Raw genomic sequence first — 18988 nt, 5'->3', positions numbered from 1 at the left:
ACGGTTTAATTACTCATAAGGAGGAAGCTGTTCAAAGACCTGGGAAATACAGCAACTGATGGAATATCTGTACAGTATTAGACTATATAAAAAAAAATAACTGTCAACAGGACATTAATAATGAATGTATGGTTACAATACGTCATTGTAGCGTCTAGTCTGGCTGATCCAAAGGTGAAGGGAATGTGGCTGGGTGACAATTGTGGTACTGGGAAATAGTGGCAGAGTGAGACCTCTTACTTTCTCACCCCGGTCTGACAACCTCAGGTTTATTCCTCTCAGTTTACCGTTGTTCTGTAAGTGACACCATGTTTGCTGTCAGAAACGCTGTCTGCCTAGGTTCCAGATCATGCACCAACGATGCACCGAGGCTTCCGTCCCGGTGGACGATGTGGTGAATGGACTAATCAACGAGCAGATACAGGTTAGCTGCACTGGCTAGCTAACAAGCAGTGCAAAGTACACTGAGGCCTCTTTCTTCACTAAAATAGCTCTGGTTCTTGAACCACTTCCAACACAAGTTTCTTGTAAGCTTGGTGCTACCTAGCAAACCAGCCCACGTTTCCACCAGTTTTGAGCTGAACCATAGTAACCGGATGCATCATCAGCAGAGGGCACTGCACAATGACCTGTAGAATATGACACTCCCACTTTGGTTCCCAAGGAAAACCATATATTTTATATTTTTTGGCAGTTCAAAACTAGGTGTTTGAAACAGAACCGGGCTGGTTCCCTGTTGGTGGCACGTAACATTAGACACACAATCACCAGTATTATTAGATCTTGGTACAAGCATGCTGCACGCTTATTGGTGTACTGACACTGATGAGATTTACTCCTTTTAGATATCACAATTTAGTACCGAATGACTAGGCATTCCTCAATAGTATCAAAGCCATTCAGTTGCTGCCATACAAGTATCGAAGTTAGGTTATTTATAACCTTTTAACACTAGAACTACCGGATTCCATAACTACTAGAACGACCATGACGTTCATATGGCCGTACTGAACGTCATTTTCGTCATGTCATATCTACATTTGAACCTTCTTCAAGATTTCCAATGAAGCTTTTAATTCCTGTTGTCATGTTATGACGTCATCGCCCTTAAAACAAGCATAAAAGAAAGATTGCCCCGACAGGGGCTGCCTCTCTGTGTGAGGAAAGTTTTGCGTCAAAAAGATTTTTTTCACCGCACTCACCACGTGAATAGACATGCAAAAAAGTTAACGTTTAGTACAGCCCTGTTCGTAAATAAGTTCAATAATCAATGCAAAATCTAAAAATAAATGGATCTACAATGTTACGATAGGTAATAATAAAGATCAGGACACAAAATTTAAATTCAAATGAATGTGAAAATGTATTTTCCAACCTAATTATTGTGCCTTGAAAAGCACAATATTATTATGCCGTGTGCTTATTATTCTAACGTATGTTTTTCGGCGCGCTACTCCTTCCGCAGCTTTGATCGCATATACACAAAAAGGTACCAAAACGTGCGGCTCGGTGAGGACATTAGTGCTATGACTATTAGTGCTAAGCGTTTCACCAAACAGTTTGCCGATAAATCGCCAGAAACCGGTCCAAAAAATGAATGGGTGTGTATTGGTAGAATGCTCAACTGATTCCAACTGCCGTTTCGGTTAGAGTGGAGGGAGTAAGAAAAATTTGTCGAAAAATAAATTTGTAAACTTCTCTCAAGGCCACAAATGTCACTCTACAGAAATAATTTATAGATAGAAACGTAGGTAAATCCATTGGGGTCGCAGTGATACCACCGCTGAAGCTGTCAGACTAATTGTTTTGGTGGGAAATGCACTGATGCGCCAGCAACGCCCTCTCACGGCCTCCTATGGTCAATAAGATGACGATGCTCACGGTCTTGTCGGATTTCATTTTTGTCGTTCCTGGCCAATGGCTCGAGGGGATTCATTTTGAGATTTTTTGTCCCTGTCAATAGTTAAGAGACAGAGAGAGAGGCCGCAGCTGCTGTGGCCTGCCCTGGTTGCCATGGCAACCAAAGCCTGCCTGTGGACACACTCATACACGCACACACATAGCTAGCTACACAGGAGTAAGCTAGCGTTACCTAGCTGGCTAGCTAAAGATAATTAGAAGGTATTAACAGAGCCCGTCTACGGAGAGCCTGGCCACTCTCTGTTAAATCCCATTGTACCAAATTTTGGTTGCAGTTCCACCAGAGTTCCACTGGGGGCGATCGCCCATGAGTGCAAAATGAATTGTGAATTGTCGTTGAGAAATCTCAGATTTGATTGTAGTTTTTGCAAGGGTTTTTGCAAGTGCAGGGTTATAGGTCGAAAGTTGAATGAACGAGTACTTATGTCCTTTTGATTTCTTACAGGTTGAGATGTTGTTGCCCATAACGCGCTAGCATTCTGCTAATGAACGCTGATTGGTCAGTGAAGGACTGATTACGACCAGAGATCCCGCTTGATGGCATCGTGGCATCCGAAGCGGGAATATGAATATTTCAGCGTGGTGTTTAAAACAGCAAAACAAAAACTCTTTCTAGCACGTGCATTGACAGGGAGAGCCTAACCTGTGTCAGCTGTGTTGTCGATGCCTCGAGAGAAAAGGAAGTGCAGAGCGCGGAAGCACAAAGAGGCTTGCTGTAAAGCAGTATCTCTGGCCGTACGATGTGTATGACATCATTGACATTTTAAAAGACTTTTTAAAGCAAATAAGTGACTCTAAAAAATCTAACACCCAGCAATGTGTCATTTCTTTGCATCCCCTTTCGAATGCAACATTCAAATTACTAGACAAAAAATTATATCCTGAGAAAAGTGGATTTTGAGGGTATAGCTCTATAGACCGCCATTCATTCTGCACTCATCCTGTGAGCGCCCTCATATGGAGCCAGAGTGGAACTGCAACAGTTCAGAAGCCGGAAGTATACCGAGAGTGGAACTTCTCCCCTTATTAGACATTCTCTGGTATTAATATGCTAGCTCCTTAAATATTTTACCCTGCTATGAGCTGTTCCTTAATTTACATTAGCACTCCTTCAGGTGCAGAATACAATTTAACACATTAACAAAAGCTGGCGCCTAGCTAGCGATTAGCGCTTAGCGAGTACCTAGCGATTAGCGTTAGCGCTCTTTTCAGTATTAATCCAATGAAAGTTGAAGTTGTTCTCAATTTGCTAGTGCTAGCTAGCTAAGGAGAATGACATGGTATTAATATCCTAGCGCTAGCTAGCTAGCCTGCTAGAGAGGAAGACATGGTATTAATATATGGGCCAGAGTAAGGCACAATCAAAATTTCTTTAGGAATTTTCTGGTTGATAAATATTATCTTATTTTCTTTGTACAATAAAAACAAATCTTATGATACAATAACTTATAACATATATACAATAACAAAAACATTACCTATATACGTTTGAATACATTGTCAAAACTTTCATGGACACGTATGCAGCACAATACAGTACACACAAAAACAGGCAAAGAAAAAACATGAACATTAGCTAAACAAGAAAACAAACTGCTTTAGAACGATTAGTTTCAGTGAACAAAAAATTTTACCGAACAAATTCAGATTAACAAGTTTTCCTCCAAGTGGGCTCATTTGAACGGCGCAAAAACCCCGCATCATTCACTGACGCTTACGCACAGTCCACACAGGTAAACACCGCCTTTCGTGTGCAGCTCCCACACACTACTTTGTGACATTTGGCGCATGTCTCCTTGGTTTTATGTTCCTCCTTACTTGGCACTGCCTTCTTCTCTCCATCTGCTGATGCTCCTGCCCGGGTCCTGGCTCTCGCACCACCAGTTGTGTGGCTTTTGATCTCTTGTTGCGTGATGAAGTCCCTCTGCAAAACTTGCTCATTCGTACACTTCTTGTACAATATGTGCGTGTTGATTGCAGCCAGGTCGAGGATGTTATAGAAAACAGCTACTGGCGGCCAGTATTTTCTAGCCATTTGATCTAGAACATTTACTCCTACCTTGGTTTTGTTATAGTATGTGACCGTCTCTGGCTTGCTTTTCTGGCCACTTGTGATGCCAACAGCTGTGTGGACAGTGCTGAGGATGCAGACATTGCTTTTTTTTTTGCACTGATACACGGTCAGTGTTGCATCGCCATTTTTCAGCACCTCTGTGCTGAACAGCGGCCTTTGCGCCTTTACGCACGGGGGGAGTTCTCGTCTGCTCTTGTTTACCGTGCCAACCAAGCTGGTTTTCTTGGCCTGAAGTGCCTTGGCCAGTTCAAAGGAAGTAAAAACATTGTCGGTGGTGACGTTTCTTCCCTTCCCCAGGTATGGGTCGACCATTTTCAGCAGCACACTGTCTCCAAGTCGTTGACCTGGCGTCCTCGTCTCGTTAAGATAAGGCGCACGGTTTTACCATATATTTGGTGTCGACATCCGCAGCAAGCCAGAATTTGATTCTGAATTTGTCTGGTTTGTTTGCAATATACTGGATGAAGCTGCACCTTGACTTTGTAGGGAATAGCTGCTCAGTGATGTCGGCACCGGGCTTGAAGCAGACGATGCAGTTTTGGACAAATCTGTCCCAAACATCACTCATAAGGGCAAACTTGTTGTCTTGCAGGCGTGTGCGTCGGGTTTCCCTTCTGTCAAAATGCAGGACTCGCATGATTTCCTGAAACCTGTTTTGGGACATGGTCTCCTTGAAAAAAGCGCAGCCCCACTCGGCTGACCAAAAGCTCGCCAAATCCATCCCTTTTCCACCTTACGCGCCACAAATGTAAATTAGACCAATGAAGGCTTTTAGCTCTTCAACTGTCCTCCATATTTTGTCCTCCTTGACTTGGTGGGCCTCAGCCACAGTGCAGTCCCTGATGTGTTTCAGCATGCCATCATCCACCAAACACAAAAAGGCTGTAAGGGCATCTTCAATATTGCGCTTGGCATGTGCTGTGTGGCCTGCCGCCTCTGTTATTACATTTCGGCATTGTCGCCTTCCTCTGTCTTCACCTGACTCTGTATAGGCCCACACTGTGCCATCTTTTGCCGTTTCACGCCTCTCGGCTGAAAGTGGGTTTATTGGGCCAGCTTCCTCATCTCGTGGCGGACTGAGTTGTCTTGGCACAGCAGACACATCTGATGGATCAGGATTTTGCACTATTGCCAAAAAAAAAAAAAAGGAACAGACTAATTACTATTTTAGTTCATGAAATCCTAATCTTGTTAGGACTAATATTAGCCTATATGATTTCTACTAGCCAGACGATATAGTATAATACTAATAATAGCAATAGAATAATAATAATGAAAAGGTGTGTGCCGGTGGAGGTGTGTGCCTGACATAAAAATGTGAATGAATGGATCGGTCATCAGGAAAGGTGCGTTGGTAACAGCGGTGGGTGTGTGAGGGGAAAAATAATATGACAACCGTTTTCGATAGCAGATCTGATCGTTATAGCCTACCTTGGATAGTTAGAGACGGGTAACTTTACTTTGAAGTACAACTATTATTGATAATAGCCTGGCTAGTCTGCCTCGCAAAGTATCAAGAGAAGCATACCTGGAATATTATCCAATGGAACAAGGTCAGTTCCAGGATCGGAGATGTCCAGCCGGCTCTTTTTTCGACGGGGAATGAATTCATTATCTGAATCACTCTCAGAGCTGGATGAACTGTCCAGGGACCAAGAGACATTGCTGTCCCTATCCATACCTGCTCCTCCATCAGACTCCTCATCGTCAAGCCTCTGAAACTGTCATTCTTCTTTTTGATGAGATTTTGTTAGCTCAAATGTATAACTTATAGTGTTGGAAATAGTGTAAACAAAAAAGGACAGAAAAACTGATCGTTGCTATGCAACGGGGACACTCATTACCAATGGCGGGAAATGTAGCGGACTTAAATATGATATCTATAACGCGTGCGGTCAAAATGACGGCCATGGCCATTCTAGGTAGAAATACTCAGAACTGTTTTGTGTTTTGTTATTTTAATAAAATAACAGTGTCAGAATAAAATATACACATATTTAGGAAAAGTCAGAGTCCTACAGCCACATTGATTTTATTTTAACAAAGTTATTACACTGTAAAATTTAAAAACGGTCAAAATGACTGCCTTGGTGGTTCTAGTGTTAAAGGTTTGTTTCATAGATTGTTGGTTGTGTTTCGATAGTGGCAGGTGGTTTAAGTTGAATATATGATGAAGCACAATCCCTCTCAGTAGATGGTTTTCATATACAAGTGTTTGTTTTTATCACACCACTGACCGCCATCACTAGTTACACAACCAGTGTACCAGACCAATACACAGCGACATATGAACATGCTCATGTGACACATTAAACAGAAGTGCAGTAGGAGGCCTCTATTTAAAGGATACGTCTGTATTTTGTTACAGTCAACAAATATTGTGTGTGAATCCAAAGCCTGATACTGAATATCTTTTTCCCCTGTGCCAACTATTAAAACCACATCAATGAGCCACACAATCAATGATGCGGACACTGACTTTTTTTCTCCTCACAAATATCTGGCCACTTTCTTTGATTAAAGCTGTGATTTTATCAGTTTTATCTGTACTGTATTTGTTGAGCAGGTTAAACAAAAATAAATCAACAAATCTTCTCTCAAGATGTATTTAACTCAGCTTCAGGATATTTACTTCCAGCGGCAGGAGGTCCAATATATGAGCACAATAATCAGACAATAAAATAAAAGTTGCATGGCTATGTGCACAGGCAACATGGCTCCCACTGTGGAGTCTTGGCACAACTCCAGTAATGGGTGAGGATGATAAAAAGGAGGGCTGAAAATGGCAGTGTAGAGGAAATTATACAGTACTGGTTAGAACTAATGACTAATGACTCCTTTATTGAAATGCAAACCCCGAATGCAAACCAAGATATTGTCCTTTTGGCAACACTATGGCTCTATATTTTGCGTGTAGGTTACAGTCAGTGGATGTAGCTGAGTGTATCAGTAAGTAAAACTAAGGAAAACGCAATCTGCAGCAGCATTTTCCAAACCACCACGCAGCTGAAAATGTAGTAATAATGCTGCTGTCATTGAATGGAAGTGCTGAGATGATCACAATGTTCTGCTAAGGTTTCTTTTTCTCTTTAGAGCTTGACCAGTCAGTTCCGATGTTCACATTCAAAATGCTTGCTTGACAAAACTAGGTTCATATCGCCTAGCAAAATACAATGCAAGATGTAAGACTGAAAGTGGTTAAGTATTAAGATATTATGAGGACAGAGGCCAGATTTCTTTGCAATTCGTTGAGGCTGAGACTTCACTGGTAAAAGTTCACCAAAGCTGAAGCAAAGGTGCAAATTTCTGCATGTGTGACTGTGCCCTTATTGAGCTGCTCAACATTGGCAGTATGAACTAAAAAGGACAGCTGAGATGGAGAGGAGATCACAGGGTATAAAGCAGAAGATGGTTTGACGCATCTGTGTTTGGACTCTATTATCAGAAATGGAATGTAATATTCAGGTATGTTTTCATTAGTGTATAATCACCTGAAAATAAGAATTGTGTTTTGTATTTTTGTCTTACAATGAGCTGTTTATATCTACAGAGGGAGCGGGTCCTCTTCTACAGAGTCTGCCATGTTTCTACGGTAGACCAGAACGGACAAATCTCTAGATAGGGCAGTTTGTGTTTTTGCGACCACTGTAGTTTCACCCGTGCACTTGTTGCAATCTGCAACTACATCACTAGTTACCAATAAATCCTACACACTGGTCCTTTTAATGCAGCAAACCAAGAAAGTGTTGAACCGTGAATTCACACACCCAAATAAGGATCAGACCACAGCAAAACACTGACATCTGACCGTAAAACAATGCTGTATCGTGCTGCCCTTTATTTCACTAAAATTCAACTTGCATTCTTTTTCATTTGTTTTATCTTGTCATTTTTGTCACTTTTTCTTCTATAGCTGAAAAACAGAAATTAGAAATTACCTTTTTTACAGTGCTGCTTGTTCAAAATATTAAATTACGTAAGAGGTAGAGAGTCTAACGCTCAATTTTCTGCCATGGTCCCAACACTAGAATGTAATATAAAAGGACTCTCCAGAAAGAAAAAGGAAGGTTAAGTGATACAGACACAGGTGTAAATAAAAAGATAGATGCCTCTCCCGGGTCAGTTTTATTCCATGGCACTGACATGGTATACAGCTGTTTAAGAGATGTGCTGACACAGCAAAAGACAGCACAAAGACAGCTCAGGGTCAGGCCCCCTTTCAATTAACATCCGCTCCATTTAACTCCCAGCAGAAAGGTCACAGAGAATGACTAGTGTGTTTAACACCTGCTGAGACATTTTGACATTTCAACATGCTGTGTTAAAATCCTGTTTCCAGTCAGCAGGGCTGTGTGGGGAGCAAAACAATAAAGCTGGAAAAAAAACTGTAATGGAAAGCATTTTGGAAAATATACTTATTTGCCTTGCAAGGTGTTGAGATCAATATCAATCTCACATCTGTGAGTTAAGTAAAGAGTTGGAGTCAGGATGTGCTGTATTGATACTCTATCACGGTACTGTATCACAGTAATAGGCTTATTTTAATACAAGATATTGATATATAACATGCAGTGCCTGCTTCTTCATGCTCCTCCTAAAACGAACTCTTCACCTACTCCCACTCTCTCCCAATTTAACTTAGGCTCAACAAAGCTAGACCCATCGATATCTGTGGGAGCACAACAGCAGCAAGCGAGAGCTCGGGCTGCGAGCAGAACAGCGCCACCCGGCGAGGGATCAGCCTAGGTTACATCTGCCAACACAACTGAACATACACAATGCAAAACCTTCCTGCTTGCATAAGCCCCTCCCACCAAACCCACAAGTTTGTATGGCAGCAGAAGTAGTAACCCTGCAAAATCTCATCCCTCATAGGGCTTGCTCTCAACAGCAAGAGCCTCACCAACACCCCAGTCCCTCTCGTGGTGAATCGTCTTCTCAAAGACCCCTCCAATGTTTAAGATATTTAGCTTTACTGAGTGAGGGCATGCAGTGTGAAGGGGGATTGCGCAACCTGTGCACGTACAGTGATTGACACTGCGTTAGAAACTCTTCCTGGCTCTAATGAGTTTTCTTTCAGTTGTATTCCTCGGTTCCAGCTTCTGCCATAAAACCAAGCAACAGAGACCTCAAGACTGTTTCCCTCAAAATGTGCAAAAACTGCCTGTGTTTTTTAAGCATCAAGGTAATCATTTCACAACTTTTTCTGTATACCCCTTGGAAAAGTACAGGTGACCTCAATGGTGGGTACAGCCATACTCACCAGAGGTGGCGGTACACAATAAGAGGTAAGGACTAGAATGTTATGTTTACGTTAATTTCACTGATGTCTGGTATTAAAAACATCTCTGACGTATATAACAGCAGTAATAATTAATGTCAGGGGTTCTGGCAGTACTTGAAAGTGTAAATATTCATAATGGTTTTCTGAAAACTACTCTCAATTCTATACTAACACACAAGTAACACATAAGATATTTCCAAATCTGAACATTGGAACATCTGGTAAAAGAGGTGTAACTTTAAGGTTTGCGCCAATAAGGATCAGCTCCACTTGTCACTTCCCTACCCTTCAACCCCAAACTTCAACTAGTTTAGTCCAGTCTCTGATGCCACATTTTGGCTTCATGCTGCCTTTCATCCTGCCTGAATGCTGGAAATTGTGCTGTCAAGCTTCATGCCTTCAGCTAATGTGTGTGATGGATCTCTGCCTGGGCTAAACTTATTATATATCTGATAACAGTTGTCCTTGGTCTTTTGTGTGCGTAAATCTTGTAATATTGAAGTTCTGAAGAACAAGAAGTGTGACTTAGTGTCTGGAAATACATTTCATACACATGCATTCAAATCATGACATTACATCACATTGATGCAAAACTAACAAGAAATCCAGTATTGCAGTCCTGCTCATAATGGCCTAATACACCCAGAAATATTAAAGGCATAGCTGCCATGGTATAAACAGTAAGGAAAAACCTCATCTCAAGGTGCATATGGTAATATCACCCAGTCCTAACAAGAATTATTAATTGGTGAATAACTGCTTTCAGACGTATTGTCATCACAGTGCCAGGAGCAAAACCTGTGCTCATCGACTGTATCTGGCAAGTCGTGCTGCAGCCAAGGACATCAGAGCCAAATCTATTTTTGGCAAAAAACAACTTGAAGCTGTGTGTAGAAGAAACAAATGTTGCAAATGCTGTCACATCCTCATTTCATATTAGGTTGATCAATTTGTCAGTCAACACAACCACCTCATCTCCAACCAACCACCATCAACCAAGTCAAATCAACACCAAACAAAATAATCAGAAGAGCTGCAACGATTTGCCAGATATTTTGATAATCGATTAATTGTTTTTTAAATTTTATGTCCAAATTCTCTGATTTCAGCTTTTTAAATTTGAATATTTTCTGGTTTCTTTGGTCCTCTATGACAATAAGCTGAATATCTTTTGGATGGTGGGCAAAACAAGACGATCAACCTTTTATTGAATCAATTAATCGAGAAAATGCTCACCAGACTAATTGACGGTGAAAATAATCGTTAGTTGCAACCCTGATAATCAGCACAAAAAAATCCAGACTGAGTGGGTTTCACCAAACTTACTTACATAGAGTCAGGCTGCACACTCACAGGCTCACAGTCACTCACCCACCACATACACACAAGCTCAGATCAGTCCATTTGAAGCTATTTAACTGAGCGGCTCAGTGATCCAATCGACCATAGAGTACATTTGAACCAGACTCTAATGCAGCTACCATTAGGGTATAATGATGTCACTGACACTGCACTTGAGCATCTACCTACATATTTACAAAAGTCTTGATGTTAATGGACACAGTGTGTTAAATTAAATATGTACTGCTTTTGTATGCTTTCTATACTCTATGACACAACTGATTGGTCAAAATGTATAGAGGAGTGTAGAATGACACCACAAACGTTCTATAGAGAAACGTTTAGCTCACAATTAAGTCACTGCTTTGACAGTGTCCATTTCTCTATGGAGCTTTATTGAACAACATCACTGTCCTCCCAATCAGTGTTGGGCAACTCATTACTAGTCATGATATTACTTTCCCCAGTATCTAGTAGTAGTAGTTATTACTAATACATTTCAGTAATAATATTAGTTACTGGATTTATTTTTGTAATCGTGGAGGAAACTAGTTTGGAAGATAGAAACGCTGGAAATATTCCATTACTTTGATTTTAACAAACAAAACTGTTTTTTAATTGTGTGGGAAGTAGCAGAAAAGTAATAGAACTAGTAGTGTAAGTAATTACTGTTGAGTGAAGTTATAATATTACTTCTGAAATTAGTAATAAATATGTTTGAGTAACTGGCCCAGCACTGCTCCCAATATGGTATCCTTACAGTTACGAGTTTAGCATTGGTGCTCACAAATACCCAAGGTGCCCAAGTTTCCGAGCACCCACATTACCAGCACCTGTAAGTGGAGATCCTCTATCACCTCTGGAGTGGATAAACCACTGATTAAACAAACGAGATACAAAGTGGAAACAAGACAACAGAAGTGTTAGTAGATGTATTTTTTAACTTTGGAGAGAACCAGGCCAGCTTTTCCCCCTAGACGAAATACACAGAACTGAACATCTCAGACACTGAAAGAGAGTAAATAAGTATTTTCCAAAATGTTGAGCTCTCCATTTGAAATAAAAATGAAACTGTGAGTGTATTTTCCAAGCTGTTTGTTTATATCTCACTGAAGGTATAGCTACATAATAAACTGTACTTTCCAATTAGTATTTCCATTTTTGGATCCAAACGGCTGCATTCTTGCTTTAGTCTGTTCTTTGCAGCTGTGAAAGATGACATGTCAGACAAAGGAGCCACATGGCAATAAGGGAGCTCCTTTTACATCTCAGCTCAGATTTACCGCTAGAATCCGCTGGTATCCTTCGACACAGCTGCTGTGTTAGTTGAAAGTGGAAGTGCTTTTTAACCCCATATGATTTATCTGGAGGGTTATCCAGTTTACATTACTCAAACCTACACGGAAATAGTAGATAATGATTTGTGTTTTTTCTTTTTTTAGCTGGGCTGCAATTAATGACTACAGATATTCGTTATTCTGTTGATTCTTTTTTGGATTGATCATTAATTTGATAAAACGTCTTTTTAATCAGTTTCCCAGAACCCGAGTTATCAGAGAAACAAGCTGAACTAACGTTAGCAATGACAGCAATGGTGGTGAGGACAACAACTCTGATCCCACACTACTTGAAGTGCCATGATATCGATTTGCCAAAACTGTGAGATCTCTATATAGCAGCAGATACATAATATTGATTAAATATCTATCTGGCACACTGCAATGAAAGGTGCCTACTACATTATTGTTTTCACTAGCTACTTAGTCCATATACCTAAGGTTGTGGTTTAAAACTATTAAATTGATGAGTTCAATAAAAGTTTAACATGGAGAATGTGATTCCTGATACTGACATTATCCACTTTTGCCTCAGTCCACTCAGAGTTTCTTCCCTCACAAGTAACTCAACTGATTTGATGTTTATTAGCAAAGGTTGATACAGTCTGTCAGTCCTTCGAAGTTTGTCATTTAAACTGGTGAAAACTGGTCATAGATAGAAATGAGAAGCTGCTACCTGAATACTTTTTCACATACCCAATCTCTAATTTTCATTCATGAACTGTGAAATGCTGCATTGTAGAGCCCAGCTGCCATAGAGGAGAGCAATGATGCAACACCAGCAGGCTGAGGTGGGTGAAACAGGATCCATTAAAATATGCCCAGATGTTCTCTGATACAAGTCCCGATCAAAGCATGGCGCCTTTCTTCTTTCTTTCTAACGAAGCCATATGGCAGCCCAACACTGTAATAAATCCTTAAAAACTTGATGTCTAAATTCATTACAACGGTCCAACAATCAAAACTGTTCCATTTATTTTCATTTAGCAGGGCCTCCTCCAAAAGTGGGAGTGAGTGTTAAACATGATTTCTCACTGCAGTTCAGCATAATGCATGTTCACCATCAATAAAGACATTATTTATCGTCCCTGAATGCAAGAGCAGAGAAAATTGAAGAGTTAAAGTTGGGAAGCTCAATACTGGCAGCTTTAATGGTCAACCTACTGTCCTAGAAACTCAACTGGCCAAACTTGTAACAATACTTTCTCTATGGGGACAACTCCAAGACATAAGGTAAAATCCTGCCATTTAAGGCTGCAAGATATGGTAAATCATCATATTGCTATTCTTTTGACAGATTGTTGTTATAAGTGAGAATGATCATTTTTGCATCACAATTTTTATTTTCACTGAAAACTATTCTTCTTGGGATCTGTACCAAACAAAATGTTTTCTTAAATCTGGAGAACAAGATTTGTAGGCCAGGGCATACCTGCAGTACAACGGTACATCATTATAATGCTGCTGTCACACTGTGGATATTGCAGTTGGCCATATTGCAATTTTGATAATATTCCTATTAATTGTGGAGCCCTACTAATATTGCAGATTATATTCCTTAACACAAACTACTGTGATGCCCCTGTAAAATAATTAGATATGCAGCACAAAGTTTGAGATCACCCTGTATGTTCTCCACTGTATTTTCTTTTTTTAACTTTCAGTCATTGTCTTTGTGACTCCATTCAGTGTAAGTGTTAATCTATATTTGATGCCTCTGTTGCGTGAATCACTGCATATGTTCTTTTTAATTGTGCCATTTCCTGAATCCATAATTTATGTTTTACTTATGTCACATACTGTGTGTTTATGTGAATTTAAAAACAGTGTCTGTACCTCTTTGGCTTTCCGGTGTCTGTCCTTGCTGTCTCTGTCCTTGTCTTTGCCCTCGTCTCCCGGGTGGCAAGAGTAGGACACTGTCCTCCAGTCCCGCGGAGAGTTGGTGATGCTGGACACCTTTGACTCAGTGGCGCTGTTCTCCTCGTTAAGTGAGCGGGACGACCTCCTGGTGAACATGCTCTTCTTCAGAGCTTTTACCCTGAGGCTATCGCTGTTACTCCCATCTGAGCAACACCACTCCCCAGAGGAGCCATTGTCCATTTTGACATTGTGGCCGGTGGTGTGGCACTGGAAAACACGAGGCGAGAGGGTGGTGTCGGGATGCGGATGAGGGTGGGGTTGCGGTTTGTCCGGGGTGGCATTGGATCCGGACGCAGATGCCGTCTCCCCCTGTCTCCCATTGACGTCAGGCTCCTGGATCTTCTCATCCAGCTTGTTGAGTTTGGAGAGCACCTGGGAGATCTCACTCCGAACCCCTGACAGAGACTCTAACTTCTTCTCGATCTCACCAATCCTCATCACCAGCTTGCACACGCTTGATTTGAGCTCATCGTCTGTGTTTTCCAGCGAATGGAAGAGGCGGTCCAGCTTGGATTTGGCCAGTTTGACCGTGTTGCGCTCAGGGGAGCTGTCTCCTTCAGACTTTAGCGTTACCTGAGAGAGAGACCCATTGCTGTTGTAGCATGATGGCTGGACAACGCCCAGAGAATCGCAAACACTCATATCATCCAGAAAACGAAAAATGTCACTTATGTCATCACTAATGATCTCAGAGTCCTCGTCAGAGTGTTTGAAGGTGTGTCGTTCTCTGTCGCTGTATTTAGCTGGGTATTCCTTCGCCTTCTTCTGCTCAGCCTGCTCTGTTTGCGTCCCAACACTAGAAGAGCTGTCAACTCCCTGAAATGATGAACTGTTCATATTTTTGTCCCTAAACCTTTTGGCTACTTCTCTTTTGTCCAAACCTGCAGGCCCACTTGCCATCAGTGCTACATCCTTGGTTTTTATTCCATTTGCTTTTTTTGCAAAGCCTGATGGAGAAGCTACTACCTTTTCCTTTGGGCTCTGAAAATGCTGCTCGTTGTCAGTGCTGATGATGCTGATATTGCGGTGGTGGTTTTCTTTGAGCGGTTTGCTGTTCAGAAATGACCTCTCAAAGTCCGGAGGCCCCTCTTCTGTGTTGAGACTGAGGCTCTTCACTGGCCATGACGGCTGCTTTCCTGTTTTGTGACTGTGCTTCCTGCTGCTGACGCACTCGGACACCGTGGTTGGGCCAAAGTACGTGGACGCCTGTAAGTCGTCTAGGCTCTCGTGCTTCACCCTCCGTCTGTCCTGAAGAGGGGAGTTGAGTGGCGGTTCAAAGTAGGGGTTGCTATAGGGCAGTTCAAAGCTGTGGTTGAAGAAGGTGGCTGGCTTGTGCAGTTCCCTCCTGTGGTAGGCATCAGTTGCTTTGCTGCCCTGTTTGCACTCAGTGGTGATGACCTACAAAAGTAACCCAGACAAGGACCGAATTGGCTTTTAAAACACACTAACATAGCAAACACAGTACAGCAGAGCGGGGCTGTGGAGGGCTGTGGAACCCTCCAGGGGTTATATGTTGGAAACAAAATGCAAACTGATTACTAAACTGAGCAAAAGAATTGATACACTGTAAGAGAAATACATATTTGAAGGAGCACTCAGTCGAGTTGTGTTCATTGGACTACCATTATGGACCTCTGACTTTCAGAATAAAAGGGGTGTGTAAGATTATGTAATTTGGTATTTATACTCATTAATCAAAAGCAGGAATTAATGATCGGTGTCAGAATAACAGCATAGTGTATGCTGTACGTAATAGACCGACCATCAGCCATTAAGAGCTGTGAATAAATTAAACACTGTGAGAGTCCTACTAAATTGGTAATGCATAATTTATATGCAAGAATACAATACAGGTTAGGGGATGCATTTTGAGATATAACTTTGTCTATGCTGCCACTTCCAGTCTGTTAGGTAAAGGGTATGAAACACTGCATTGTTTATTTTTCTGCAGTAGTGGAAAGTAAAGTAGTTAACTTACTCAACTGTTGTACTTAAGTACTTTTTCAAGTACTTGACTTTTCTATGTTATGCTGTTTTAAACTTCTACTTCAGTACATATACAGGGACATATTGTACTACTACTATACTCCACCACGTTTATCATATGGCTGTAGAAGCTAGTTAATTTGAAAATCAGTATTTACTTACAGTACACAAATGCTTACATCTGAACACATCAATACTAACATTTCAACTGTCATAATTTTAATATAACACTAAGAATGGGGTTGTACAGCATAATGAAATCATTTGATACTTAAAGTACAATTACATCATCATTACATCACAGTGTTTTACAGAATGATGATTAAGCATTTTTGTTCTGAATGCCAGGTGCACATTCCTGAAGCCAATATTTTCTCTTACCTGAACTCTCACTTTAGCACGATTACTAAACTGAGCACACTGCACCATATGTCACCTGGCAGTCGCTATACAGGACACTAATCCCAGCTGTACTCGATTTGCTCCATCTAAATTGCATATCAACGCATATATCAGTTAACAAATTGATTTAAAAAGTAACCACTTAGAGTATTTATCAGCTTATGGTGTTTTATATCTGTTGCACTTTACTTTACATTGAAATATTCATATTCAAGATTTCCTAGAATCTTTATTATTATGTTAAACAATTACACTTTTTCATGACCATTCATGGCTTGAAAGAAAATTTGTTCAAACATTTCACTTTATTATGTATTCAAATGAATTGAAAGGTATCAGAGGTACACTGACTGTACATATTTCCATGCCTAATTCCTGTCAACTCTGGTCAACTGGTAGTGCCGAAAATAGTCAATTAAAACTAATCAATGACTATTTTGATCATCAATTAAGTACTAAGTCACTTATAAAGCAGATATATCAAATATTTGTTGGCCAAAGTTTTGCTTGCATGCTTTACATATGGCTTTTTTTTGTTATTTTGTCAATTTAATACATTTAGGAGTCTATCTCTCTTTTTTTTTTTTCTCATTTGAAAAATTGGGAATGTTACTTTTCAACCCAATATATTTTTATGAGTGTTCACATCCTGACAACAGCAGAGGTACAATAACACTGAATCAAAGTAGCCCTCCCTCTCTTACTTCATAGCAGCATCCTGAAAACACAAACCTGTGGTGAGAAGGCGACGAAGTTGTGGAAGTCCTCCTTGAAGATGTTCCTCTTCTGCATGCAGGGGTGAACAGTGAAGGGCTCTGTATGGCCGATGTGCCGCAGGGACTCCTGGTCGGTGGTGGACTCGCTGTCGATGTCCATGGGAAAGTAGGTACTCTGCATTTCGCAGGGTGGAGAGGGCGGGCTGCCGCTGGAGTATTGGGGCAGATGGTGCAGTTTGTCCAGTGAGGCTGTCCTACATTTCAGGTCCTTGCTGACACCCAGAAGGAAGTTGGGGTCTGAGGTGGGAATAAACTGCTGGCAGTTGTTGCACTCTGATGATTTAGGAATAGGTGGGGCGCTCTGAGCCGCAGGGTGCTGCTGGGTGCGGTGGTGATGGTGGTGGTGGTGATGGTGCCCGTCCCTGGGGTGATCCATGTGCTCATAATCAACACCCATGTCACAGTCCTGAAACTTATAGGCATCATTGTCAGACCTGCACAGCTCCAGCGACTGGTTCTTGTGGAACTTGCCTCTGTGCACTATGGGGAGCTTGTCTTTGGCTATGCCTCCGTTCATCTGGATTAAGTTGAACATGGTGACGATGTCTGCGGCCACCATGAGCTTCTTAGACTGCGGGTCCTCCATGGAGCAGCGCATCTTGTCTTTGAAGAGGGTTGCCGGGAAGGCGGGGTCCAGGCAGGCCGTGTAGAAGAGCAGGCTGCGGAGCTTGGCCAGGTGCACCAGGTCGAAGCGAGCGCACAGGGACATGCACAGGTCCTGGTAGGACATGGTGTTGTGCTTGGTGTCCAGCTCCTCCAGGATCCGCGCCAGGAACAGGGAGTACTCTGGGAGGGGGTCCATAGCTGCTCGGTGGCTGGAGCAGGCCTACAGAGAGGGTCTGACCTCAGGAGAAGATTGGCATCTGGAAACAACACATCTGAATGTTCATTCAAGACTAATGTGTTGGGTTTTTTTGCCCTGACAGACAAATAGAAATCAGAGATGCTCACTTTCAAAGAGCAGGAGGAGGCAGTCACTGTATATAAAGACAGATCCAAAATCACACATACTTTGCTGATTCTAGTAGTCAAAACGAATATAATCGGTGTAAACCTATCTAGCAGTAATTAATCCTGCTCCTCATAGTCGGACCAGAGTCCACCTGCATTCCGACAGTAGCAGCAGCTGCAGAGGCTGTGATGGAGCAGGGCGCGCACACAGATTCAGTCTGATTTTCACTTGTATTTGCATACCGTCGCTCAGCCGGAGTTGCTGGAGACAGAGCGGAGAATGATCGGATCAGCTCGGTGCAGCACAGCACAGCACGTCTCCCATCAGAGAGCCAACAACAGGGAAAATAAAGTCAGAGTAATCAAACATCATCTGGCTCCGGATCCGCAGCGCACAGCCCAGCATCCATTATCCAAACTTTAACCCATCCGGTTATCCGTCAGTCTACATGAGAGGGGGGGAAGAAAAAATCAAACCATCCTCACATGCACGCGCACAGGTGAATGCTGATAATAAAACATTTTACTGTCATGGTTGGTTTTGATGTCAAACGCGGATCCATGATCCCGGTGAGTCCCAGCAGGCTGGACCGGCTCCCCTGTCCGCCGTGGTCCTCTCCCTCCCGGACTCCCGCCTGTCACAGCTGTGCAGCTGTGGTGGAGGAGCTGTCCGGGAATTGAAAATACATGCTGGGCTGAAAACCTACCAGTGTCAGACTGAAAAGAATACACACTAACGCTAGCGTTTCCGCTTTCAAAATAAGAGCCTCAGAGGGGCGTTACTAAAAATGGAGATTATTTATTTATTTATTTATTTTGTCCAACTAGAGATGGTGGAGGAAGTATTCATAGTTTGTAACCAGTGAACAAATACTCCTTTCAAACTTTTGGGCACAGAAGTAAGCAGACAGTTTTTGCAGAGTTCTAATATTAATTAATATGGAAGCTTATTTTATTTCTGATTCATTAACAATTAAATGTTCTACGTGGTCTAGGT

General features: G+C 41.8%; 1 protein-coding gene and 1 long non-coding RNA gene across 2 annotated transcripts in view; both read right to left on the bottom strand.

The window, feature by feature from the left end:
* minar1 (membrane integral NOTCH2 associated receptor 1) overlaps positions 1-18713 on the bottom strand; it is a 49645-nt gene extending 30932 nt beyond the window's left edge. The window contains exons 1-4 of the mRNA XM_051379993.1: positions 18519-18713; positions 18235-18436; positions 16997-17903; positions 13793-15274 (exon numbers count right to left, since the gene is read on the bottom strand). Coding sequence (XP_051235953.1) covers positions 13793-15274; positions 16997-17842 — 2328 coding nt within the window. The 5' untranslated portion in view covers positions 17843-17903; positions 18235-18436; positions 18519-18713. The remainder of the gene's footprint in view (positions 1-13792; positions 15275-16996; positions 17904-18234; positions 18437-18518) is intronic.
* On the bottom strand, positions 3456-5770 carry LOC127352032 (uncharacterized). Its single transcript, XR_007881025.1, has 3 exons — positions 5523-5770; positions 4380-5119; positions 3456-3979 (listed from the first exon to the last, which is right to left on the bottom strand). It is a non-coding gene; the product is annotated as an uncharacterized LOC127352032 (long non-coding RNA).
* Positions 18714-18988: the final 275 nt, after the last annotated feature.

The sequence above is a fragment of the Dicentrarchus labrax genome, unplaced genomic scaffold, assembly GCF_905237075.1.
Source record: "Dicentrarchus labrax unplaced genomic scaffold, dlabrax2021, whole genome shotgun sequence".
NCBI classification, from domain to species: Eukaryota; Metazoa; Chordata; class Actinopteri; family Moronidae; genus Dicentrarchus; species Dicentrarchus labrax.
Note: the sequence above shows the minus strand (reverse complement) of the source record. Positions and strands in the feature narration are given on the sequence as shown.